Below are 26,913 nucleotides of genomic sequence, written 5' to 3'. Positions count from 1 at the left end.
GTCTGTTTCCATTGCTGTGCTTGACTCCCTCACTCCCCGCTTGCACTATTGCTAATGCGCTGCATCACTTGTAGCTTGTACCTCCAACCTGCCTCTATGTACCTGCTTTAATAATTACAGTGGCTTGTCTAAGTTTACCATACTCTGCTCAATAAGTAACTCATATTAAAGCCAATATGGGAATTGTGAATGACTACTAATGAATTGCTTTCGAAGACACAGGAAAACATTTTGACTTTGGTCAGTCCTGGTATTTTTGGTTCAGCAGACATCCTAGAATATTCTCTATATTCCCACATGTGGATTGTGCTATAGAATATTTCCATAAGGTCCATCTTGATTGTCTCATCTAGACTTAGCTGATGAAAATGGTTGAATGTGATAAGTAATATAGCTACAATTCACTGCCTACGAAGTGAGATAGCCACTTATTTACTGTCAATCTTTTTATACAGGGGTACTATCTAAGGATGATCGAAATTTTGAAAAGTTTGGTTCGGCCAGAACATCCGAACTTCCCGAAAGTTCGGCCCGGATTTCAGAACTCCATTGAAATCAATGGGACCCGAACTTCGGTAATCAAAAAACACAATTTTTAAGCCCTAAAACCCAATAAATGCCCCTAAAAAGTGCCTAGGGTTCTGGGTCATGCCCCATTAACTATTAATCACACAAAAAAAGTTCTTAAAAATTGTCATTTTTGATAAAAAAGCCAATTATTGAAAAAAAAAAAGAGAGAGATTTTTTGATTTAGTATCTGGGGGGTCTAAAAGGTGTACATGTGAAGTTTCAGCTCTGTAGCATGTCCAGAACCATGAAAAAAAAAGATAATTTTTCAGTAGAACAGGGATGTGGGACCCTCTTTTAACACCTATATGATCTTTTTTTCTGGATCTGGACATGCTACAGAGCTGAAACTTCACAGGTACACCTTTTAGACCCCCCCCCCCCCCGACACAAAATCACACAAAAAAAGTTCTTAAAAATTGTCATTTTTGATAAAAAAGCCAATTATTGAAAAATTTAAAAAAAAAAGAGATTTTTTGATTTACTTTGGATTTAGTATCTGGGGGGTCTAAAAAGTGTACATGTGAAGTTTCAGCTCTGTAGCATGTCCAGAACCATAAAAAAAGATTGTTTGTATTAGAAAACTTTCAGCACAGGAGGTTGGCTTCGCTGCTGTAACACCTTGCCGGTTTAATAGCAGGCATTTTTTTGGGTTCTTTGCAGTCAGGAAAAACATCTGAACTTGTGTATAGTGGTACTGTGCGTATGTATGTGTGTATATACACTGAACTTGTGTATAGTGGTGTATATACACACATACATATATTTATATACACACCTAGACATATATAGGTGTGATAGTAGCAGAAATATATGCTTGCGCTAATGAAATCATTTACAGTAATATATTTCTGCTACTATCACACCTATATATGGCTAGGAGTCTATAAACATATAATTATGTGTGTATATATACCACTATACACAAGTTCAGATGTTTTGCCTGCCTCAAAAGAACCCCAAAAAATGCCAAAAAAAACGCTAGCGTCCAAAAAAAATGCCCAGGTGTGTTTTTGCTGGCATTTTTTGGGGGTTTTTGGAGGCAGGCAAAACATCAGAACTTGTGCACAGTACCACTATACACAAGTTCAGATGTTTTTCCTGACTGCAAAGAACCCAAAAAAATGCCTTCTATTAAACTGGCAAGGTGTGAAAACCGAGAAGCCATATTGGTGATCTGAAAGTTTTCTAATACAAACAATCTTTTTTTCTATGGTTCTGGACATGCTACAGAGCTGAAACTTCACATGTACACTTTTTAGACCCCCCAGATCTGAAATCCAAAGTAAAAATAAAAAAATCTCTTTTTTTTTTTTTTAATTTTTTCAATAATTGGCTTTTTTTTATCAAAAATGACAATTTATAAGAACTTTTTTTGTGTGATTTTGTGTCTGGGGGGTCTAAAAGGTGTACCTGTGAAGTTTCAGCTCTGTAGCATGTCCAGAACCAGAAAAAAAAGGATTGTATGTATTAGAAAACTTTCAGCTCAGGGGGTTAGCTTCTCTCCTCGGTTTTCACACCTTGCCGGTTTCAAAGCAGGCATTTTTTTGGGTTCTTTGCAGTCAGGAAAAACATCTGAACTTGTGTATAGTGGTACTGTGCACAAGTTCAGATGTTTTGCCTGCCTCCAAAACCCCCCAAAAAATGCCAGCAAAAACACACCTGGGCATTTTTTTTTTTGATGCTAGCGTTTTTTTTGGCATTTTTTTGGGTTCTTTTGAGGCAGGCAAAACATCTGAACTTGTGTATAGTGGTATATATACACACATACATATATTTATATACACACCTAGACATATATAGGTGTGATAGTAGCAGAAATATATTACTGTAAATGATTTCATTAGCGCAAGCATATATTTCTGCTACTATCACACCTATATATGTCTAGGTGTGTATATAAATATATGGATGTGTGTATATACACCACTATACACAAGTTCAGATCTTTTGCCTGCCTCCAAAACCCCCCAAAAAAATGCCAGCAAAAACACACCTGGGCATTTTTTTTTTGATGCTAGCGTTTTTTGTCATTTCTTTGGGTTCTTTTGAGGCAGGCAAAACATCTGAACATGTGTATAGGGGGTATATATACACATATATGTCTGAGTATATACCCCTAGACATATATAGGTGTGATAGTAGCAGAAATATATTACTGTAAATGATTTCATTAGCGCAAGCATTTATTTCTGCTACTATCACACCTATATATGTCTAGGGGTATATATTCAGACATATATGTGTATATATACCCCCTATACACATGTTCAGATGTCATGTCTGACATCAAACATGTCCTCAAAAAAGCACTGGCAGTGGCAGCCCCTGCAGCATAAAAAATGCTTGGCTGGTGAGAAGCCATATGGGTGTGCCGAAGCAATTCAGAGAAATTATCATTTCTCTATAGCGGTCACCCTGCTATGGAAGGGTTGACACTTGACACTTTCCCTACAGAAACTAAATTTTTGAAGCTAACTTAAGTGTAAAGGAGCACTCTAACTACACTAGATATCCCTTTCCTCACACTAAAAATAGCTAAATGACACTTTTAAAGTAAAATTAACAGAACTGCTTTCACTCTCTTCCATGTCCAGTATAACAATGCTAGGAATATGGCGGGGGCGATCTTATATACTGGGGGGGCGTATTCACTAATGATTGGTCTAGGGACCCCCTAATCACTCCAATCACATTCCTAGCATTCTCCTGCCCCCTCAATTGGCTTTTGCTAATGGTTCTGGTCCAATCACGGGCTTTTAAAGCCCATTTCCTGAAGCATTGCATTTTGGGCGGTTCTGGTTGCCGAATTCCGAACTTTTTGGGCAAAAAGTTCTAAATTCGGCCGAACCTTGAACACCCAATGTTCGGGCCGAACCGATGGTCGACCCGAACCGTTCAAAAATCCCTAGTACTATCCTCCTGTTTACAGGTCATTAAGAACCTTGATTGTCACTTTATTACTGGCTAAATCAATAGCACTGCTGGATGTGTTATGTTTACAAGCTCCTCATATCGTCCACTTATCCGGGATTTTTTTTAATTATGTATTCAGTTATGAGCATTGTCATATGTTTCTGGAAGGTATGAGATACTTAAATGGATATATTCTGTATATTCTATATACCATTAAACTGATTTTTGTACCTTAAGCTGCTTGGTTCTCTTGAAGCCTAATCATATGGACGGTACTATACAGCTATATATCCCTCTTTTTCTTTTTTACCACTGCAGTGTTCACTGGATTATCTCCAGGCGGTCTGCTGCTTCTAGCCTTACTAAAGACATTTGTGCCATTCCTTGTCTTCTCACATGCTGTTAACAGCTCCATGGGATTGAATAGGGGGCGTAAGAGAAGTAATCTCATCAATTTGGTCCTCATCAGATGTGGTTTGTCTGTGACACTGTTGGGGAGAGTTTTCCTTACTTCCTGTCTTTGTGATGCCTATACTAAAAATAGGGGGTGTGGTAGGTACCAGAACAAGAATGCATACACATACATAAAAAGATTCTCAGTTGTTGTAACCCTTCTTGACTCTGGTAAAAATGTGTTTTTGTCTGTTTCCCTATTGAAGAGATTTCTCATAATTTCTTATCTTGACAATCAGCGAAGGGAAACTTCCTCAACAGAGTCATAAACGAATATTTAAACTTAACAGAGGCTCTAACTATACCCCCTTTATCCAAAAGATCTTTTAAATATACTGTATGATTGAAAGCAAAGTGCCAAAAAAACTGTTGCATCTGCAAAAAACTTGTTAACTAATAACTTCTTGTACACTGTCTGTTAGTTAGCTTGTCCTCAGCTATCTCTGAGTACTACAGAATCACTCCCCTCTATGTTATGAAGAAGAGGGGAGGGTGTTCTGTAGTCCTTTCCTAAGGTGAAAATACTACTAGTGTCAGCAAAGGTTTTGGGGGCACCTACAAACATGCAAATTGTATTGTAAACATCTGCAACTTGTAAACATTCCCTGATATTTGTAGGGATGTTTGCCCTTAAAATACCCTGCAGGTATACCCAGGTTTTGTACAGTTAACCAATGGGCAGTCAACCTAGAAATCCAACAATACCAAAAAGATAACTATTTCAAAATCTAAAAATAAGAGGACATTTTTTACCTTCCTGTCTAGGGCTCTTAACTCTCTTATTAATCACTATATCTATTTAGTATATTCATGTGTAAAACAATATACATTTTATAAAAAATCTAAATGAGTCAAAACAAGGAACCTTACAACTGAGGAATGCAATAGATATGTTTATTTGCTTTATATCCTATGCCTGTTCAGATACTTGCCTAATTTGGCTTTGTTAAAAGAACAGGTTTATTAAAAAAAAAAAAAAAAAAACTCAAATATTTTAAAAATGCCTACTTTAGTAAATATATGATTTCCTTTAATAAGTGTTTTGAAACAATTTCCCTAGTCTGTTACTTGAACTTGTATTTATTATTTACATTATTGAATTTTTATTACCTCATTACCGCATTCTAATCAAAATTTTAAATCAGGTTTGTAGTGGGGTTTTTTCTATTCTGTAAGGTAACAGATAAAAGGGGCAGGTTCATAGAAGAGAAAGAATTGAGTGTTGGAGATGTCCACTAATTATCCAATGAGCAAGCAGAAGATGAAGCAGTGGCAAAGGGTCTGCAGGATAGGAGGTTTTTAAAATTGTTGTTACCTTGATCATGTCGTACAACTCTTGTGCTTCCACTGTCTGTTTAGCTTTATTGATGGAGGTACCCGTGTAGTATATGAAAAGTTTTGGAAATTCATACAGCACTACAAGAGGACTTGTCACTGTTAACAAGCCAACATACAGTAGATGTATTTAAATTAAAAAAAAAAATAATAACGTAATGAATTTAACATGCAGTTTATTGAATTATAGATACACAGTTATAAGATAAAGTACATGCCAGTACAGTAATTTTAAATAGTGCAAGATGAAGGACATGCTTGCTAATCATCTAAGTGAATAATATGTTGGTTTAGTTTGCCAAGCCTAAAGAACAGAAAACAATACCAAATACAAATCTTCCCCTTTCTTATTATTAAAACTTTATGCCAAGTATTTTTTAGCTAGAAAATAGTTTTCAGTGTAAAATATTGGCACTGATACTGAAGGTTTTTTATTCCCTTAATAGATCTTCTTGCTGAAAGTGGTTGCAGCAAGTGCTGCAATCCCTCCCGTGGCACTAGTTACTTTGCTGTTAGTGTTGCATGTTCCTGTTCCACAATCGCTTGCCTTCACGATTTTGTGATATACAGCTGTTATGATACAAATAGTGAAAAATACAGTCAGATGAAAGTGGCAGAAATTATAGTGGTAGAAAAGGCCAAAGCAGATCACAATGCATTCCTACCTCCTGCTGCACTGTTCTTCGGGAAACTGCAGGAGCTTGTTCCACAGCTCAAACCAGAACTGGCCACCTTCCCTGCACTGCTAAAGACAGCTGTAAAGAAAAATCAGACCCGTTGGTAATGGAAAGTTCATATTTCACAGCAATCTTAAGATGATGTAGCTAAAGGCATTGTTTACTGGAAATATGATAATCAAAAAAGTTTCTTGATTCAATATTACTAGGTTGAGATAAAAAAAAAAATGAATGCAAGCAGATCAAGGTGAATGGAATTTCTTCCTAGATTATCATGTAGACTCTGTGACGGTACTTCCCACTGGAGATCTTTGGTTTGTTTACGCAATAATGGAGTTTCACTTATCTTGTGACAAAGTACCTTCTGAAAGATCAGCTTCACCCAAAACCAAAACTTTTATGTTGGTAGAACTCACATAAATTGTATTCATTAAAGATTCCAGTAGAAAGTTTTTCCTGCACTAGTTTGTGCATTTGTCCCCTCCCAGATGCCCCAGGGATGAGATCACACTCCCCAATATCATACATTAGGTCAAATCCACTGGGAAAGCAGGGAGTCATCATTTTTTTTCAATGTCTGCTGGAGTTGTGGGAACTGAGAATTTTGGTGGGATTCTCTTACCACTGTAATTCTCAAGAGATATAAGCTGTCAACATTTGAGCCAATGCACCAGCAACCACACAAAACTGAAATATCAGCTTTCAGTGGAATTGTTCTTTAATATAAAATGAATGAAAATCAAGAAAGTAATACCCCTTGTAATAGTCATGGTGGGTGGTTGAAGCTGATAAATGATTAGATGACTTTAATCTGACACCTTGGCAAAACTGAAGAATTTGGTTTGTGTGGGCTAACCAATTCACTTCATCCAAGGCCCATACATCTGCTCCAAAGTTCTCATTCTTAAATTGTGAAATTATATTTTCATCTACAGTAAAGTATATTTAAAGCTGAAAATTATGTTTTTTTCCAGTTTTGGATTAGAATAAATAACAATAAAAAAAAACCCATAAGGTTTTTTCACGTCTGTGTCCAATTGGGAAAGATTGCCTTTGATACTTCCCTGTCTTGTAGACATAAAAGGAAAGCTCTAATCCCTTTCTAAACAGTTATCATGGGAACAAGTGTGCCCATTGCAAGGTTTCCCCTTTTATTTTTGTGGTAACTTAAAACTTTGGATTATCTTACTTTCTGTCCTAGTAACACTTGACACCAGGACACAGAGAGGATGAAACTTCCAATCAGTAATACACATAGTAATGCAGACAAGAAAGGGGTTTTAACATCTTACATATTTTTAAAAGTTTAAGCTTTAAAATAAACTTCAGGGTAAGCAAATATTGTCTAAATACAAGAGGACTAAGTGTTTTCTACTTGGATCTTGACATGCTTTATGTATTTATTTGAGATATGTGCAGTTTCAAGCATGAAACTTTGCCTTTGTGCAGGAGCTTCCCTCAAAAAGACCAATCACTGCCATTCTCCCTCCTTCTGAAAGGTGACTGGCCTCGTATCCACCCCCTCTAATAATGTAGGCAGCCTGTAGTGGGTAGGGCCTGCTGGATCCCTCCCACAGTTCTGCTCTCTGCACAGGTTGTATGCATAAAAATGATGTCACTGCTACCTTTAAATTATAACATCTGGGTATACGTAGGAGTTTGGTATACACATAGTGGATTCATATCCATTGTGGCTATTGATAAATATATATATATATATATAAATTAAAATGTTTGTGCCTGGAGTTTGGTTTAAGGATTGCAGAGTATATGTTTGTTTTAAAGTGAAACTTACAGATTGTAACATTGTTGTCAACTTCGCCATGCATCCTGCAATAAATAAACAGTGTTAGTACTAAAGATTACAGTAAAGTCTCCACTAGAGCTAATTCATGCATCATCAATATTTCAACTCTTGTGCAATCTCTTGTGGAATAAAAGATAACAGAGAATTCAGGGCTATTTTGGAAATACAGCTCTAAGAGTGAAAATTATAAAATGGTCCCACCCTACTCAGCCCTGTGCATAATGAAATAAAATATGGACAAGTCCTCATTTAATATTACTAGTAATGCTGGTATTATTTTTCAGCATTTATATAGCACCAACAGTTTGTGCAGCGGTTTACAAAATAAAGGGAGACAATACAATTACAATACAATTTTATACAAGAGGACGGAGAGGGCCCTGCTCATGAGAGCTTACTATCTAATAGGGATAGACAAGGGGTACAAAAAGGTGTTAACTGTGAGGGATGAATTGATGGCAAAAGTAAAAGGTACATTTTTAGGGGAGGAGGTGAAGAGATGAATTTTCAGGGATCGCCTTAAGATGGACAGAGTAAGAGATAGCCAAGCAGATTGGGGTAAAGAGTTCAGGCTGATAAAAGAGGCAGTGGACAAGTCCTGGATGCAAACATTGGAGGAGCAGACATTTGATCTATAGAGAAGGAGGTCTTGAGAGGAGCAGAGAGGAAGATTTGGATATTTTGAGAGTGGTTAGTGAAGATTGACGACTGGCTCAGGAGAGAGTTGTGAATGGCTTTGTATGTTGTTGCTTGGGTTATGATTTGTGTTTATTGGGCTTTCATGATAAAATGAAGAGGGGGATAGCATGTGTAGAGGTAAGCCAATGACGAGAGAGTTGCAATAGTCAAAGCAAAATGCAAAATTTTGACAATTATTGGATTTGAGGGTGAAAGGACAGGGTCCAGGATTATACCTTGTATCCTAGCATTAGCCCTAACTGCAGTTTAGGGAAAAGTTTAATCAGAGTCTTTTAATAGCAAAGACTATAATGCCCAAACCAAAGTGACACCTGCCACTTCTTTTACCTATTTAGAATGAGAATACATAGCAAAATGCCATCCATGGCTTCATATTATGATTTGAAGTGAATCTCAATGCGATTTCCTTAAAGAATATATCAACCCAGAATGTCATATTCCTGATATGTGCCTGCTGTACCACGTACATGTAATAAAAATTATCCTATTCTCTTATTATTGCTTCCTTCTTTTCTATTAAAACTGACAATACCAGGCTTGAGAGCATAGCATGGTCAGTTTGCTGGTTGTGCTGGGAACTCAGCCTGCTCTTCTTTAATAAACAGACTGGTGTTGACATGCCCCCCCTTGCACACCCATTCAGTGGGAAGATCAGTGTGCTGCTGCTTCTCCTCCCACAGTTCTCTAAAATCCTTATGCAGATGAGAACAGAGGTTATGTAATCACTTATAAAAAAAGAAGGGGGGGGGATTTATAATGTTTTTGTTTTTTTATATGTTTGCACAAATGTTTTGTCTTTCATTTCTATTTTAAAGAAAGGATGAAGGGGTTGTTTAAGGTGAGGGTTTACATTACATATACTTTAATGAAAGGTCTGCTTTAAAGACACTATTAAATTAGACTCATATTGTAAATACTACACTAATAAAGCGTGCTTAAGTGGTCCAGGATAAGTTTGCTTTTAGATATATGATGCTTTTTTTCTTTTACAGCACCTACCTGCTTTCTTCACCCTCCAGAAGAGTTCTGTAGGTGGCAATCTCAAGATCCAGGGCCATTTTTACATTAAGCAGTTCCTGGTAGTCACGTAGCTGAACTGCAAGATCTTCTTTGGCTTTCTGTAGAGCAGCTTCCAGTTCGCATAATTTATTTTTGGCATCTTTCAAAGCAACATCCCCACGCCCTTCAGCATCAGTAATTGCTATTTCTAGTGCACAAATCTGTAAGAATACAATGATACATTAAAGAGTGAGCATAGCTCTAAAGCTGCTAGGAAAAAGCATATGTGCTTCAGTCTTGGGATTCAGGGAACCTTAGAAAGCACAGCCAAGCCTGGAGACACCTGCAAAATACATTACAGATATAGAATCCAGTCCAAGACCCACCACAGCAGCCTATGCCTAGACATTGAAGAAGCAGGAGCACACTGATGTGTGTTGAAGTAATAGCAATGTGTAACGCAATTAAGCCACGGATGGCTCAGAGGGATGTAAATGCTGCTTTGAAGGGGGATTCCCGGAGATTGAAGCAAAGACAGATTCAAATTCCAATGGTAGTTTTCATTTGCAATTTTATTCAATACACAATCAATTAAACTATATTTTATATCTGTTTGAAGTTCAGTTAAGCAGCATTGTGGAATGTAAAAATGAAACTAATTGTTACCTAATTAAAACAATACAGACATGGCTGATCTAACATTAGTTGCATGTCCAAACTCCCCCATAATCTCCCTGTCATCAGTAACAGGAAGATGAGAATATAACTGTGTACAGTAGGAAAGGTCTTACCTGTTTCTTTACACAGTCGATTTCTCCATGCAGTCTCTTTATCATGCTGTTCAGATCCTGGATCTCATTCCTCTGATTGCGCAGATTATCCCCATGTAGCCCTGCTGCGTCTTTGAGCTGCTGGTACTGTGAGGGATGTGCAGAAAATTGTTTATTTATGTAATATTTATCATCAACCCAGCAGAAATCCAAATGTTATATTATAGATCTTATAATTAACCTATCACAACACTTCTACTGCATCAATTACATGAAAATTGGAACTGCCATCTAAACATTTTTGTTTGTTTGTTTGTGGTAGAGTGAAAAAAGGTTATAATTAGGGTTGAGTGAACCCGAACTGTAAAGACTTTAGGGTTTTCGGTACCGGACCCGAACATCGTACTGTATGTTCGTTTAACTGGTGTGCCCATAGAAGCCATCACAGTGATGCCAACTAATGGCATGGCTGTGATTGGCCAGTGCAGCATGTGACCCAGCCTCTATATAAGCTGGAGTCACGTAGCGCCGCACGTCACTTTTCTCTATCTAGTGTAGGGAAAGCGTGCAGCTGCTGCTTTGAGGGAGAGAATAGGAGTAGGATAGAATCTTTAATCAGAACTTCAACTCAGCGATCATTCTACATAGATTTTGTTGTGTACTAGGGCACTGCTGCTGCTTTGAGAGAGAGAATATAGGAGGAGGACAGAATCTTTATTCTTTAATCAGAACTGCAACTCAGCGATCTACATAGATTTTGTTGTGTACTAGGGAAAGGCCTGCAGCTGTTGCTTTGAGGAAGAGAATATAGGAGGACAGAATCTTTACCTTTTTGGGCTAAAATCCACAATTTTATAGCCCTTGCTTGCTGCATCTGTACGTGTAGAATTTAAGCTGCTGTCCTACAGTGTTAGTCAAAAAAATACTTTTTTGGGCAAAATACACAGTTTTATAGCCCTTGCTTGCTGCATGTGTGATAAAAACAAGCTTGAAATACTGCAATCATTTTCAGGGTTTGAAAAAACACCAATTTTTGGCATCACCCTCCATCTTGGGGCTCTGTCGCATTAATCAGTGCGCATTTTAAGCTATATATAGCTATAATTTTCTGGGTTTTTAAAAACACCCTTTTTGGGCTAAAATCCACAATTTTATAGCCCTTGCTTGCTGCATCTGTACGTGTAAAATTCAAGCTGCTGTCCTACTGTGTTAGTCAAAAAATACCCTTTTTGGGCAAAATACACAGTTTTATAGCCCTTGCTTGCTGCATGTATGATAAAAACAAGCTTGAAATACTGCAATAATTTTCAGGGTTTGAAAAAGCACCCATTTTTGACATCACCCTCCATCTTGGGTCTTTGCCGCATTATTCAGTGCGCATTTTAAGCTATATATAGCTATAATTTTCTATAATTTTTGTGTTAGTAAAAAAAAAACACCCTTTTTGGGCAAAATACACAACATACTGTTGTTCTATTCTGCTATTCAAAAAACACCCATTTAGGGCAAAAAAAATAATTTTGCAGCATTTGCTGCATATGTTACTGTGAGATACACCCTTTAGATACTGTTGTTCTATTTTGCTGCTCAAAAAACACCCATTTAGGGCAAGATCCTAAATTTGAGAAATATGAGGAGAACATCAAATTAGGGACATGGCCCCAGTCGTGGTGCTGCTGGTAGAGCTCCTGTTGCAAGGAGAGGACGTGGTTGATCTGTGCCAGCTACACGCACAAGTGAAAAACCTTCCTCAGGTATGAGTAGGTGACAGAACCTGCAGCAGTATTTGGTCGGGCCTAATGCGGCTCTACAAATGTTGAGGCCAGAACAAGTACAGGCGATAGTAGATTGGGTTGCTGACAGTGCCTCCAATGCCGTCACATTGTCTCCCACCCAGTCTCCTGCTGAAAGATCAGAGTTGGCACCTGCAGCCATTGTCCATCAGTCTTTCACCTCACCCCCTTGCAAATCAGCCAAGCAGTCTGAGGCCCAAGTCATGCAGCAGTCTCTTCTGATTTTTGATGACTCTGTTAGCATGGTTTCCCAGGGCCATCCACCTAGCCCTGCCCCAGAAGTGGAAGAGGTTGAGTGCACCGATGCCCAACCACTTATGTTTGACAATGAGTATATGGGAGGACCATTGCAGCACGTCTCCGATGATGATGAAACACAGGTGCCAACTGCTGCGGCTTTCGGAATTGTGCAGACCGACAAGGAGGGCAGGGGTGAAGACTGGGAGGAAGATGATGTGGAGGACGATGAGGTCCTCGACCCCACATGGAATCAACATCATGCAGGTGACCTGTGTAGTTCGGAGGAAGAGGCAGTGGTCACACAGAGCCACCAGCACAGCAGAAGAGGGAGCAGGATGCAAAAGCAGAGCGGCCGTCCCCTAGACAGAACACATGCTACTGCCCAATGCAACAAGGGACCAAGCACATCAAAGCCAGCTGCAAGGAGTTGTCTAGCATGGCAGTTCTTCAGACAATGTGCTGATGACAAGACACGAGTGGTTTGCACGCTGTGCAATCAGAGCCTGAAGCGAGGCATAAAAGTTCTCAACCTGAGCACAATCTGCATGACCCGGCATCTAAGTGCAAAGCACAAGCTGCAGTGGAGTAGACACCTCAAAAACCAAGAAAGGTCTCTGTCTCCTCCTGCTTTCTCTTCTGCTGCAGTCTCGGCCTCTTCATCCACCTCTGTAGTGACAGTGGCAGAGGGGCAGCCAGCAACACCACTACCTGGGTCACCAACCATCTCCACAATGTCCCATGGAAGCGTTCAGTTCTCTATCTCCCAAACACTGGAGTGGAAGAGGAAGTACCCTCCTACCCACCCATGATCCCTTGCCCTGAATGCCAGCATTTCAAAATTCCTGGCCTTTGAAATGCTGTCATTCTGTCTGGTGAAGACGCAGAGTTTTAAAAGCCTTATGGCGGTGGCTGTCCCACAGTACATCGTGCCCAGACGCCACTACTTTTCCAGGCGAGCCATCCCTTCCCTGCACAACCAAGTGGGGGACAAAATCAGGTGTGCACTGCGCAACGCCATCTGTGGCAAGGTCCACCTAACTACGGATACGTGGACCAGTAAGCACGGTCAGGGACGTTATATCTCCCTAACAGCACACTGAGTAAATGCAGTGGCGGCAGGGCCTGAGGCGGATAGCAGTTTGGCGCATGTCCTTAATCCACCCAGGATTGCAGGGCGCTTCAGTTTGCCTCCTGTTGCTAACTCCTCCTACTCCGCTTCCTCATCCTCTACCGCCTCCTCATCCGGTCAGAGTAACACCTTCACCACCAACTTCAGCGCAGCCAGTGTTAAATGACAGCATGCAGTTTTAAAACTTGCCTGTTTGGGGGAAAAACCCCACACCACGCAGGAGTTGTGGAGGGGCATTGAACAACAGACCAATGAGTGGTTGGTGCCAGTGAGCCTCAAGCCCGGCCTGGTGATGTGCGATAATGGGCGAAATCTCGTAGCAGCTCTAGGCATAGTCGGTTTGACGCACATCCCTTGCCTGGTGCATGTGCTGAATTTGGTGGTGCAGAGGTTCCTTAAAAATTACCCTGATATGTGAGAGCTGCTGCAGAAAGTGTGGGCCATCTGTGCACACTTTCGGCGTTCTTACCCTGCTGCTGCTCGCCTGTCAGCGCTGCAGCGTAACTTCGGCCTTCCTGCTCACCGCCTCATATGTGACGTTACCACAAGGTGGAACTCCATCTTGCACATGCTGGCCAGACTGTGCGAGCAGCAGCTGGTGATAGTGGAGTTTCAGCTGCAGCACGCATGCGTGAGTCACTCTGCGGAACAGCACCACTTCACCACCAATAACTGGGCCTTTATGGGAGACCTGTGTGCCTTGTTGCGCTGTTTCGAGTACTCCACCAACATGGCCAGTGCCGATGATGTCGTTCTCATCGTTACTATCCCACTTTTATGCCTCCTTGAAAAAATGATTTGGGCAATGATGAAGAAAGATCATTTCCAAGGCTTTCAGGGCAGTCATTCACAAGTGGCTCTGAGGGTGGGTTCCTGCAGCCACAATTCCCAGGTACACAATTTTCCAGCAAGGGCACAGTTCTGGAGGATGCCGAGGAGGAGGAGATGGAGGAGGAGGAACCATGTTCACAGCAGGGTGGCACCCAGAGCAGCTCATGGCCATCACTGGTGCGTGGCTGGGGGGATACAGAGGACTCAAACAATACACCTCCCACAGAGGACAGCTTTTCGTTGCCTCTGGGCAGCCTGGCACACATGAGCGATTACTTGCTGCAGTGTCTCTGCAACGACCGCCGAGTTTCCCACATTATAACTTGTGCTTATTACTGGGTGGCCACGCTGCTGGATCCCCTTTACAAGGACAATGTACCATCCTTAATTCCCTCACTGGAGTGTGATCATAAGATGCGTGAGTACAAGCGCATGCTGGTAGACGCGATGCTGGTGTCATTCCCACCTGACAGCAGGGGCACAGTGGAAGCACAAGGCAAAGGCAGAGGAGGAGCAAGAGGTAGCCAACGCAGCCGGGGCACCACCAGCACCTCAGAAGGCAGGGTTAGCATGGCCGAAATGTGGAAAAGCTTTGTCAACACGCCGCAACAACCAGCACCACCAGCTGATATGGATCGTCTTAGCAGGAGGCAGCATTTCCCCAACATGGTGGAGCAATATGTGTGCACACGCCTAGACGTACTGAATGACGCGTCTGCCCCCTTTAACTTCTGGGTCTCCAAATTGGGCATATGGCCTGAGCTTGCCCTTTATGCCTTGGAGGTGCTGGCCTGCCCTGCAGCCAGTGTATTATCTGAATGTGTATTTAGCACGGCAGGGGGCATTATCACAGACAAGCGCAGCCACCTGTCCAGAGCAAATGTGGACAAGCTCACGTTCATTAAAATGAACCAGGCATGGATCCCACAGGACTTGCCCGTACCTTGTGCAGAATAGACATGTATACCGGCCTTACCCAGCCATTGTTGTATTTTTGATCTTTCTCACTCTTTTGGGTGTACCCTAATTTAAAAAAAAATAAAATCAAAAACCAAAACCAGTGTTGGCTACCTCGTCCTCCTCCACCGCTGTCGCTTCTACCTACATCGCCACATCCACCGCCACCTCAACCTCCTACTACATATGGACCTCGTCCTCCTACATCAAGATTATTATTTTTTATTTTTAAGTATTTTATGTTATTTTAAGTTATTTCCCTATCCACATTTGTTTACAGAACACTTACCATGCTCTTAACAACATTTTGCTATCATTTGCAGCCCTCTAGCCCTTTCCATTACTTTTTTAGAGCCATTTTAGTGCTCAAAAGTTCGGGTCCCCATGACTTCAATGGGGTTCGGGTTTGGGGTCAAGTTCGGGTCCCGAACTCAAACTTTTTTGCGAAGTTCGGCCAAACCCGTCGAACCCGAACATCCAGGTATCCGCTCAACTCTAGTTATAATGTTTGTCAGGACTTTGTTGTTGTGTGTTGCATTAACTTCCTGCTCCGGTGATGGTGACCACTGAGACAGGAAATGAGGGAGCATGGACAGGAAAAAGAGATCTTTCCTAGTAGAGTGGGGAAGGGTTAGGGCCTTTATAGGTTTTTTAATATATTTTTTGTATATTTCTTCTGTGTATTCTACCTGTATAGTCATTGGTGCAGAAAGAATGGGAAATCATCCATATGAGTGCACTGAAAACATCTGACCATGGGAAAAAACTTCTGTAAACAATAAGTATTAAAACTGTAATATGAAAAATAATAAAAAAAATACAGGTGGATTAAAGTATGAAATTATTATTTTTTATAACGTAAAGTCATTTGATCTATAGGGGAACTAGTCGAGGATCAATCCAACAAACAGAATGTTTATTTAAATCAGAGAAAATACTAGAAATGATCTAATGCTGTGTTTACTGAGATTTAACTAATAATAAAAAGCAGCTGTGTCCAGACTATAGACAATACTTTTTTTACATTCTCTTATTAAACAGTAAAGCCTCATTTTCACTGGATGTCATAATAAGGGCAGTAGAGTTGCCACATTAAAAACATGAGTTTTTCTGCATTTTTCCGCTCTTTAATGTTAGTGGGTTTTTTTTTTTTTTTTGCAAGAAAACACAAACTATGGGATCAATAGATGCTCACAAACATCTTACAGCATTGTACTGCCTATACCGGCGTTAGAGCCTTTTTAAAACTCCTCTCAAAACCCACTAGTTTTATTTATTTTATTTTTTTTTCAGCCAGAAAACATCCCAGCCAAAAGATGCTGATAAAAGCCTATGTGTGCATGGACACATAAGATAACATGCTGTGGAGTTTACTGGCTGTAAAAAAAAAAAAAAAAAAAAAAAAAGCCAGAAGACAAAAACAGCAGCTGTTAAAACATCCAGTGTGCATGAGGCCTAAAAGAGCTTTTTTGCTTACATGTTAAAATGCACATTTCAGGGCTGAAGATTGGTTAAAACTGCCAATTATAATATTTTCTGAAAGCAGAGTCCCTGGACAATAAAATGTTAGTAGTTGCAATATTTTAGATCCCATGATATTAGCACGCATTTATTAAACACTTATTTTTCAGTGAAAAATACACTAAAATTACTTTTAGTGCATGAAAACACACTGTGTTACCCATCCTTTGGTAAAATATAAACTATGGGATTGTGTTGAGTAAATAGATACCAAGAAATGGCGACTAACTTGGGTACCCAAAATTGTCAAAAGGCGACTTTTAAAAAGCATTTACAGGACTTTTAGAGTTAACCATGAACGATGGCCCTAGAATAATTGCTATTACTCTGGAATGCAATGTGATACCTAATATGTAGCGCAGTTGTTGCTTCCCTACATAGGCTTGGGCATATTTGTTGCTGTTCACTTACTTGTCTAGCATAGTTGGCTTCAGCCTCCGCTCTGCTCCTTGCTGCAATGTCCTCATACTGAGCTTTAGCCTCAGCAATGACTCCATCCAAATCCAGCTCGCGGTTGTTGTCCATAGTCAAGACAACATTAGTGTTGGCAATTCGTTCTTGCATATCAGCTATTTCCTGCAAGGAGCAAGTGTAACAACATGTAAGAAAGGCCTAGCTTAATGCTAAGGGTAACAATGTCCTTCAACAGTCATTTCTCAAAATATCAATTAGTACAGGACACAAGATAGAGAAACCTAACATACTAACTGCAATGAGCACACATGACAGAGGTACTTGAACTGATAAGTGATACAAACACTCACGAAATAGAGGCCTCTAACATACCTAAATCCAAAAAGAAAAATTATCTAAATTTCAGTTTACCAGCTAGGTGTAGTGGCTGAACTAGTTTCCCTTTTTGTTAGGCTGTTTGTGATCAATGTTCACCTGGCATTTCTGCCAAAAACTCACTTTTCTGTCTTAGGGTAACAATGTTCACAGGATCTATAGACGATCAGCCTTGTCACCCTAGGCTACTATGCTGATAAGGCAACTCCCATTCTTCCAATCTCCATTACATAATAAAGGATCCTCTCTACAGACTTTCTAGCAAGCTCTGAAAGGGCATGGGCAATAACATAGATGCCATCGATGGAAATGTGGAAATTACCCAAAAGTCTGTTCACCTTTTAAAAAATTGTGTATGCATTGTCTTCCATGGGCAGTCTATAGTTTACATTAGGAAATTCGGCGAATGTAAAATTACATCCTACGCAATTGTAATTAGCTTCCTAAAATGTTTATGTTATCTTGACCCATATGCTACAATAAGAACATTTATTGGATCATTTTATTTTTGCCTATTTGTTTTTTTTTTTTTTCATAGGCTTACATTCAAATGGTTCAAGGGATTAAACAAACATTTCATACACCCTACAATTAATTGCTATCTTAAAATTTGACAAGCAAACACAATGCAATTGCTATGTAAGCACTGAAAAAGGTTTTTATCTCTTATCATAGCCAATCCAGCCCACCCAATGATAAATCAGCACTTTAATAACAGTTAATAATTTTAATAAAGGATTTAATACCGCATCAAACAAAGTCTTCAGGAAATTAAGCTCATCCACCAAGGCATCTTGCTTGCAATCCAGATCAGTCTTTTGCATGTACAGGCAATCAACATCCTTAAAAAAAAAAGCATAAAGGCACATTAAAGGTATTTAAAAAGAATAGTCTTAACCTAAAGCACCTAACTGTAATTTATTTTTTATTTACCAGAAAAACACATATTAAGACAAAATAATATGTAGGCATCAATGGAAGATTCCATAAAACCCTATACTAACTTACTTAAAAATCTGAAAATGAAACTGAAACAGATTCTGTACTAAGAGACCATGGAACTTGGAACAAAGCAATAGTCCAATATCATGCATGCCAGGAGGTCTCATTTCACTCTGGCTTTCCAACCTATATGCTTGTTTCAAATCAGTTTGCTTAGAAAGTCACAATTGTCTGAGCTACTAGCATTCCCATCGAGAGGTCAACATTGGCAGCCTCTATAAATCTCTCAGTGCAGGTTTAATTTAGATCAACTCTGTGTTTGCTTTTGCAGGCAAAGTAACAGCTTCTTTTAAATGTGGCCCTATTAGCAGCACATACCCCTTTATGGTAGCATTCTGCCACTATATTCAGAAAATGGAATTCAAGAAAACTGCTGAATAATTCTTTCACACATGACAGCACTGGTGCTTGGAGTTCTGGCTTTCAGTACTATCACATGAAAATAGAGAAAGACTCCTCAGCCCTATGTAAGTTCTAAGGTTGACCATACGCAGTCGGAATCTCGAGATTCAAACTAGGTATGGGCAGGCTGAATGTACCAAGTTGATCAATCTACTCGGGTTCAACCAACCTGCCAGATTCTCTTATTAGCAATAATTACTGTCTTCCCCCAGGGGGGATGGTGCCGCCACCCACCCCCCCTCCACTAGGAGAAGACAATGGCCTGGCAGGAGGGATTCCTGCATCAACACTGTCTGTGTTGAAGAGGGAATCATGCAAATCTTTTTTCCTGCAACCCGTGTTTGCAGAAAAGAAATTTGCATCATGTATAACCGGCCTAAGTCAACAATGTAGTAGTGGAGGAACAAAATTAAGTGTTTAGTTGGCGGGGCTGGCATTAAAGTAAAACTCAGGGAAGGGAAATCTCTCCTGCGAGGGCTCAGACAAAAACATATTTTTTTTAGTAGTGTTAGGAAGGGTTTGGAAATCTGACAATGTGGTAAATTGTTGTCTTTGATTTCTTGCCCTGGTGACAACCTCGCCTACCTGTTGCATAGGTATTTCAGGAACATAGAGTGAGGAAAAGTCTCCCCAATGGGATCACAAAAATAGAGACTTGCCAGCAATTTAACTCTTCCCTACTCTATCCCGCACTATAAAACAAACTTGGGTTGGAGTTTGACTACTGTTTCTAACACCTAAAAACAATCATCTAGATTCAATTTGTGAATGACAATGATTTGAAAAAACTTCAAATGCATTATCTATTGTATTAAACTGAATCCATTCCCAAAGCATGTTCAGTTTTTGGTATATTTCTAGGAAACAAACATTGAAGGTGGACTCCAGGCAGATATAAAGGACATATATAATTGCAGCACTTTATTAATTGAAGTCTATCCAAGCACAAAACCAAAAATGTAAAATATTGCAGCTTACTAGGCATTGGTGTGTTGGCTGCATTTGTTTTCTTTTTAGCATTTTCACCTGGTACTAGTGCAAATAACACACTTCGCTGGGTGGCTATGTCCCTTCTCCACTATATTTATGAAGTGAGTCATGGTTGTCACTCTAGTCTGCTCTCCCCATATGGACTACAAACATGTCTGTATTTCTTCTTTTCCATTACATAGGGAAAGGGGGGGGGGGGCAGGGCAACTGGTAGTTTACCCCAAAGATAACTAGAAATGAAGGCATTCTTTGGTGCAGCTCACAAGAAGTGACAAGGATACTGCATTTCTGGCAAGATCAACATTTTTGTATTTGTATTTTTTGTATTTGCTGAAAATACTCCTAGCTTGAAAAAAGGAAAATTTAATGAAGCAACCACATCTAAGGATCGTACATTGCATTATATTAAATTTTTGTTATTGGGTTTAGTTATCCTTATTATATTATTCTAGGTATTTATATGCAAGCAGGGGAAGCACCTGTATTTGATTAGTATCTCTTTCTTGCAATCCTCTGCACAACAGAGCTCAGACTGGGGCAGGGAGAAGTAGCACAAGGAGTCAAACAAGTGTTCTGTAGTGTTTGAGTGCTAACAATGGATATGCTTATAGGATGAGATAGTAAAGTGGCAGAGAGACAAGCACATGTCTGCTGTTTCTCCTTTCATTACCCAATAACAGGTTGCGGTCAGGACAAGATCTGTAACTGTAACCTAAAGTATATGCAAACCCTTACCTTGTAAAACAATCCATTCAGTTTTAAAAAAAAAAGTCTAATGTCTAACTTTTGTGTATAGCTATATAAAATATTTTTTTTTCCTATTTTCAAAAACATAAGTCCTGTGGCAGGAAACACATAGGACTATTAGGAGTATTTAATTCCTGTATCTATGTCTATTCCTTTTTTAAAAGTTCAGGTTTAATGTTTAAAATTAAACTATACTAGCAGTACATCAGTAGGGAGACTGCATACAGTTTTAGTGCTACATTATTAAATATTACACTACAAATTAATCCAACTGAACACAGCATTGAGAAGGCTTTTTCACACACGGAAAAAATCTTCCATATATTATGTCTTTATATAATATTTTGGCTGGATTGATCAAATAAATGTATTTTTGTTTTCAGGTACATTTCTATTTAAAAAAATTATTCCTTCCTTTCTTCTTCAGAGAGAATTTTAACGATTAACATATTGTTAAACTTCTCAGTAAAATACAATCAGTTCATGTACTTTACATTTAGAATTAACCCAGAATTACTGAGTATTGTAGGATTTATTTCTAGCTAGAAAAATTGAATAAATTAAAACCCAATATTTAAGATACAATAATAAAGGATGCAAGTCAAACTACATTACGTTAGGATTCAGCCACTGTTCTGAAGAATACCTTTTTCAAAGATACAAAATCATTTTCAGCACAGGCACGTTTGTTAATCTCTTCTTCATATCTGCAAACAAAGGTAAACATAAGTTCTTAGTAATTACCATATTGAACTATTTAACACATACAGGACTGAAGATATTTGAAAGCATATTTTTTTTAAACCCTAATAATTATGTCAATTTTCTAAATATTGCAGTTGATTCTAGTTAGGAAAGATGACAAGTTGATAAATAATATTATTTACTGATGCAAAATGAGAAACCTAGTTTCACTTACTTAGCCTTAAAATCTTCCACAACATCCTGCATGTTTTTCAGATCTCCTTCAAGACGACATTTTTCATTCTTGGTAGTATCAAGTTGTCTTTGAAGGCTGCTAATGTACATCTCAAATAATGGTTTGATGTTGTCTTTCATGTTGGCCAGTTTTTTACTTTGTTCTTGCAAAAACTTCCATTTTGTTTCCAGAATTTTATTCTGTTGTTCAAGGAATCTGACCTAAAACAGTTGTAAGGGTTAAACAGTCAGTACGGTTAGGAAAGCTATATAACATTTTTTAGGCAACCATTTTACTTAGCATTTGAGCACATTTGACTTACCTTGTCTATGAAGCATGCAAATTTGTTGTTGAGAGATTTAATTTGCTCCCTTTCTTGTGTTCTGACTTTCTGGATGTTTGGATCAATATCATTTTTTACTGGCTGAAGGAGGATTTGGTTGACAGTAACATTTTGGATACCTCCAGGTGGACAAACAGGAAAATTTTCACCACTGAAGCTTAATCCTTTGCCCACTGTGCTTATTCCCTTATTGGTGCCAGTGGCTATGGAAAGCCGTTTGCTTCCTCCTAAGCAGTAAAGGCTGTTTGTGCCATATTTACTGTTTGCACCACCAAGGCGCACAGAGTAACTTTGAGGCCCTCCAGATCGTATCACAGAAGATGAAGAGAAGTTGACTCTGCCGTACCCACCACCAGTTGAGCAACTACTAAAGTTCCGAACTCCACAAGAACCTCCAGCGCTCCAAACTCCACAAAAACCTCCAGCACCAGCCTTTCCAGGCTTGGTAGCACATGACTGTTGACTTTGGCTCATTGTGGTTCTTGGGGATGATAGCGTGTAAGATCAGAAGCAGATGGAAGAGAAGGCTAAACTTAAGTCCTGTGAAGGACCAGAATCAGCTTTTTATATTTTTTAATAAGGGCTTGGCTCTTGAGAAAATCATTATACCTTAGCCACATTCATGGGCTTGGTTTTGGGCTTGGCAGATCTGACACTGGGCAGTGTTTATTTTTCAAATAAATATATATATAAATTAAAATCTCTTAATGAGATTGTGAACATATAAATTGCTTTGTTTATATGATCCACTTTAATGTAATTTAAATTTATTAACTTGTCATAGTAACTGTTATCTTTAAACTAGGCCACTAAACAAGTTTTGGTCTTGTTTCTGAATAAAAGTTGCAAATAAATTTCAAACAAACACTTTGTCTATTTGTATGAATTGATAAACTATGCCCTAATTTGAAAGAGAATGTTTTAGGACAATTTTGATAATGTTCGTCTCAGAAAATAAAATTTAGGAAAAGTGGCTTGCAAGCTCATATGTCTTCGAATAAGGGTTGCCTCAAAAATCATTAGCTTTCTTCTGACAGAAATTAAAGCTGGCATAAAAATTTTAATTATGAAACTATTAAGCAGAGGTTGTAATTACAAGAGGATGTAGCTTGCACCTCTCCCTACACAAAATCTCCCTGTAGGGAAGATTTTAGTGGATAATGTATTTTTGGCATTTCCGCATTCCTATTGTAATAAATGTTAGACTTCCATCATTACTGCAGACAATCATCCTGTTCCACCAAGCTATATTATTTTAATATGTTGACTGGCGTTTCTGCAACACTAGACACAAGCTACTTTGTATAATTTATAGTGTACACGTGAAAGCAGATTTCAATGCAATACATGCAATACTAATAATTCTGAAAAACTATCTTACTGCGTATGTTTATACCAAGATAAGATCCAAGCACAAACAATAATGGAAAATAACATAGGAAGTATCATGCATCTGTTAGAACTTGGTTATATCAATCAATAATGTCGAATTGTTGCAAACATTTTTAAAGGTGCATTTCAGTATTAGTTCTGTGTTTTTGTGTGACATGCCAGAAAACACCATTCATATCTTAACTGCAAATTTTCACTCTCCAATGTATGAATGTGACATAAAAAACGAAATATAAGTCTTCTACACTATGAACTATCTTTTTCCCCTATGGATGGATTAATACCTTTAATCTTAATTTCCTTAGCAGCCCAACAGTCAATGTTTGAAAGTATCTCAGCAGGTATAGCAGTTGATATTTTTTGTGGGATTTCTAAAGCCAAAAATCACTAAAAATTAATCTGAAATGGCAGATTTAGCAACAACCAGAAATTGAAGCTCAGCATATAATTAAGGTAGAAGAGAAACCCTCCCATCATTTTCATCCAAGAAGATGCCATCTTGGCCTCTTTTTAAACTTCAACTGCCATGATCCTGCACCTGTGATCAGGTATGTCACCAGCCATTGGATGGTGAACAGTTTGATTGAGAGCACAACTAATGTGAAAGTTACATTCCTGGCATGTGCTGCAAATGTAATTGTTTTTTGAAACTGTTAAATTGATGGATTTATTTCCGCTTCAGAAAAATGACACCATGTGAGACCATCCACCTTTCAAGCAAACTCAGAAGTGTGGTTTGTTCCTTCTGGGCAAAAACCTACACTGGGTCATGAATGGCAACCCTTATGACTTACGACAGTTTAACACCATAATGCACTGTGCTTCAGCTCACAAGTTTTCTTGTACATTGTGACACCTTGTGTCGGGCAGCGTGCTTGAAATGATTGGGCTGTAAGGCCCCCGGCCCCGAACACACAAAAACTTAGTACATGTTGCATTTTTTGTTGCAGCTAGTGCAACACACATTCACATGTGAGTGTATTATCTGCTTTTAAAAAATTTGACTTAGTTGTACGGTATCACGCTATGTCCCTGCTCCTTCTTTTGTCTTTTTGGCATCTGAGCTCCTATTGAACATCTCCATACACACATGTAATATATAATCATACTTGGCGGACTCCCCTGTTTGATAATTAAGCCTGGTTAGGTCTATCCATTAATTGGGTGGCCATATACATTTGGTAAGCGGCCTTTTTGGATGTTTTTTGGTGACCTATTCACGGGTGTTTGACATCTTCTACATTCACCAACGGAGTGGTATCTCGCTTGCTGCGATCTGGGGTTCTTCTTCCTGATCTTGGCTTTGCATGTAATATATGGTTATTAATGAGGCTTCTTATGTGAGTGCAATACCTTGTTTCTTTGTTTTCAATTAACCATGTGTACGGTATCACGCTATGTCCTTGAAACCTTGTTTTACATATGGTCTCTGATTATCTGCCACTGAGTGTCCTCTACAATTTATCAGATTGAACTACACTGGGTGGATTCCGCCATTACCAATTAAAGCGTGCTGAGGTCTATCCATTAAATTGGATGACCATCTACATCTGGTAAGCAGCCTTTTGGGTCAAATCCTAGAGTGCATTTCTTCCATCTAGCAAACAGAGTGGCATCCATATGCTGGAACATGTGGTCCTTCATACCAGTATTTCTTTACAGCGAACAGAGTGATATTTATATACTGGAACTTGTGTTTTTTTATACTGGAAAAGAGAAATGGACAGAGGGCGCACCAGCCTAGCGCATTATCTTTAAAACAATTTATTGTAATAGACATGTATACACATTATACTCCCAAACGATTATGAAACACGGGCAATAAGCAATGAGGGACCACCAGGGGTCTCCACTGGGCATCCTCAGCTGCCACAGGCCGTGGAAGGATGTAGACCTCCAAAAAACCGCTTACGCATTTCGGGGTGTTCCCCCTTCATCAGAGCTAGTTGGGGGAATGAGAGATAGGGCTTTTGTATATTCCAAAAGGTCACATGATCAAGTCCCAAAGCCCCACCCTTTGTGGGTGGGTCAAGAACAATATAAATGTAAAGAAGTATATTACTAATGACAATAAAAGCATAAGCATATAAATATATATAAAACCAATGCATATGCAAAGAAATCAATAAAAGATGATTACCACAATACATGACAATATGACCATGGAAGAGCCAGCCATGCAGAGTTGCCTGACATGGAACAAACATCAGACCCTATTACCTTGTGCGATCATAAATGCCATCCAAATGCAGCCACAGACTTAGTGTATGGTAGAAGAAATCTATAGAAATTCCCTGCTATATAATATGTTATAGTACATGTCAAAGCTGCATATGCCACAGCTTTCATATAGATTGGAGCCAGAGTGTCATAAGGAAGGGACCGACTGGAATGTAAACCATCAGTGCAGATACTGAGAACAGAATTATGTTGCTATTAGAATCATTACTGGAGCATCCCTGTGTCTGGGGTCTTTGTGTCTCCATTTCCGCTGGTGTCCTATTGTGGATATCCTGTGTCATCCTGAATACTTCCTGTATACATCACTTCCAGTTCCTGTAAGGCATGTGAAAGTGACATAGAATAGTCTGTCAAGACGAATCTCGCAAAGCATACACATTGTGGTGCTTCTGTGCACTGCAGCACAGGAGCATACTGGTGGTGCATTGTAGTGTTACATAAAATGACATACAGAAATTGTGCTCTTGGCAGACTTCCCTAAAGAGTGCCACATCCCTGAATACTAGAACCAAAAATGGAAAGTTCCCCTATTGGTGGGACTTTATAGGCACTTCCAAAAAACCAACATCAACATCAGAAAAGATAACTTTTGATAGAAATATAATTTATTGAAAATACATACATAATATTATAATGAAGCAAGCTAAATACAATACAATACAAATCCTCAACCAGTTTTTTGCTGGCCAGCACACACACCCGAGATAACCACCTAGGGATCATCAGTGATTACCTAATTTCACTTTCCTTGGCAGCACATTACCGGTCAGGCCTCTGAGCATCCTGATTGTTTGTTTTTACTTTGGCAAGCCTGCAATCCTTACAAAAAAGCAGAGTATACAACCACCCAAGGTTACCCCTGAAGAAGAAGTTACAATTGACTTTGTAACGCGTTGGGTATATAACCTTGTGTCTTGTGGTCGCTATCTGCTCAATCTTGTCATGTATTGTATTTAGCTTGCTGCGATTTAATATTATATATGTATTTTCAATAAATTATATTTCTATCAAAAGTTATCTTTTCTGATGTTGATGTTGGTTTTTTGGAAGTGCCTATAAAGTCCCACCAATAGGAGAACTTTCCATTTTTGGTTCCCATAAAATGACATAGTGCTATTGTCTGTAGCATTAAGAATCTATCCACAACCAAAGGAAGACACAGGCAAAGACATCTGTTAAAATGTAAGCATACTAAAGTAGTGCTCCAGGGTTGGTGCTTAAATGTTATAAAGAACACACAGGCTCATTCCTTAATTACCTTTTGCAACTTACATAATATAATGTAGCAGGAAACATCTTTTCTGTGACAACACAAGGCTTATTCTACCATGATTCAAAAACAGCCTGTGGCATTTGGCTTTCCCTAGGGAGCAATGATGAATATTCCATCACAT

General features: G+C 39.1%; 2 protein-coding genes across 2 annotated transcripts in view; both read right to left on the bottom strand.

The window, feature by feature from the left end:
- LOC309545287 (uncharacterized protein) overlaps positions 1-26,913 on the bottom strand; it is a gene marked incomplete at its 3' end in the record, with an annotated part of 724,166 nt that overhangs the window by 466,266 nt on the left and 230,987 nt on the right. The window lies entirely within an intron of this gene.
- Positions 135-22,387, bottom strand: LOC309546730 (keratin, type II cytoskeletal cochleal-like; the record flags this gene model as incomplete). Its single annotated transcript, XM_082246430.1, has 10 exons — positions 135-359; positions 5,252-5,370; positions 7,744-7,778; positions 9,454-9,674; positions 10,245-10,370; positions 17,106-17,270; positions 18,230-18,325; positions 21,271-21,331; positions 21,544-21,764; positions 21,866-22,387. Coding segments are annotated over 10 exons (1,791 nt in total), but the record flags the coding sequence as incomplete, so codon positions are not given.

Source organism: Pelophylax lessonae, assembly GCF_965119305.1.
Source record: "Pelophylax lessonae genome assembly, chromosome: 2".
In the NCBI taxonomy this organism is placed as follows: domain Eukaryota; kingdom Metazoa; phylum Chordata; class Amphibia; order Anura; family Ranidae; genus Pelophylax; species Pelophylax lessonae.
The sequence above is the reverse complement of the archived record's forward strand: the minus strand, read 5'-3'. Positions and strand labels throughout refer to the sequence as shown.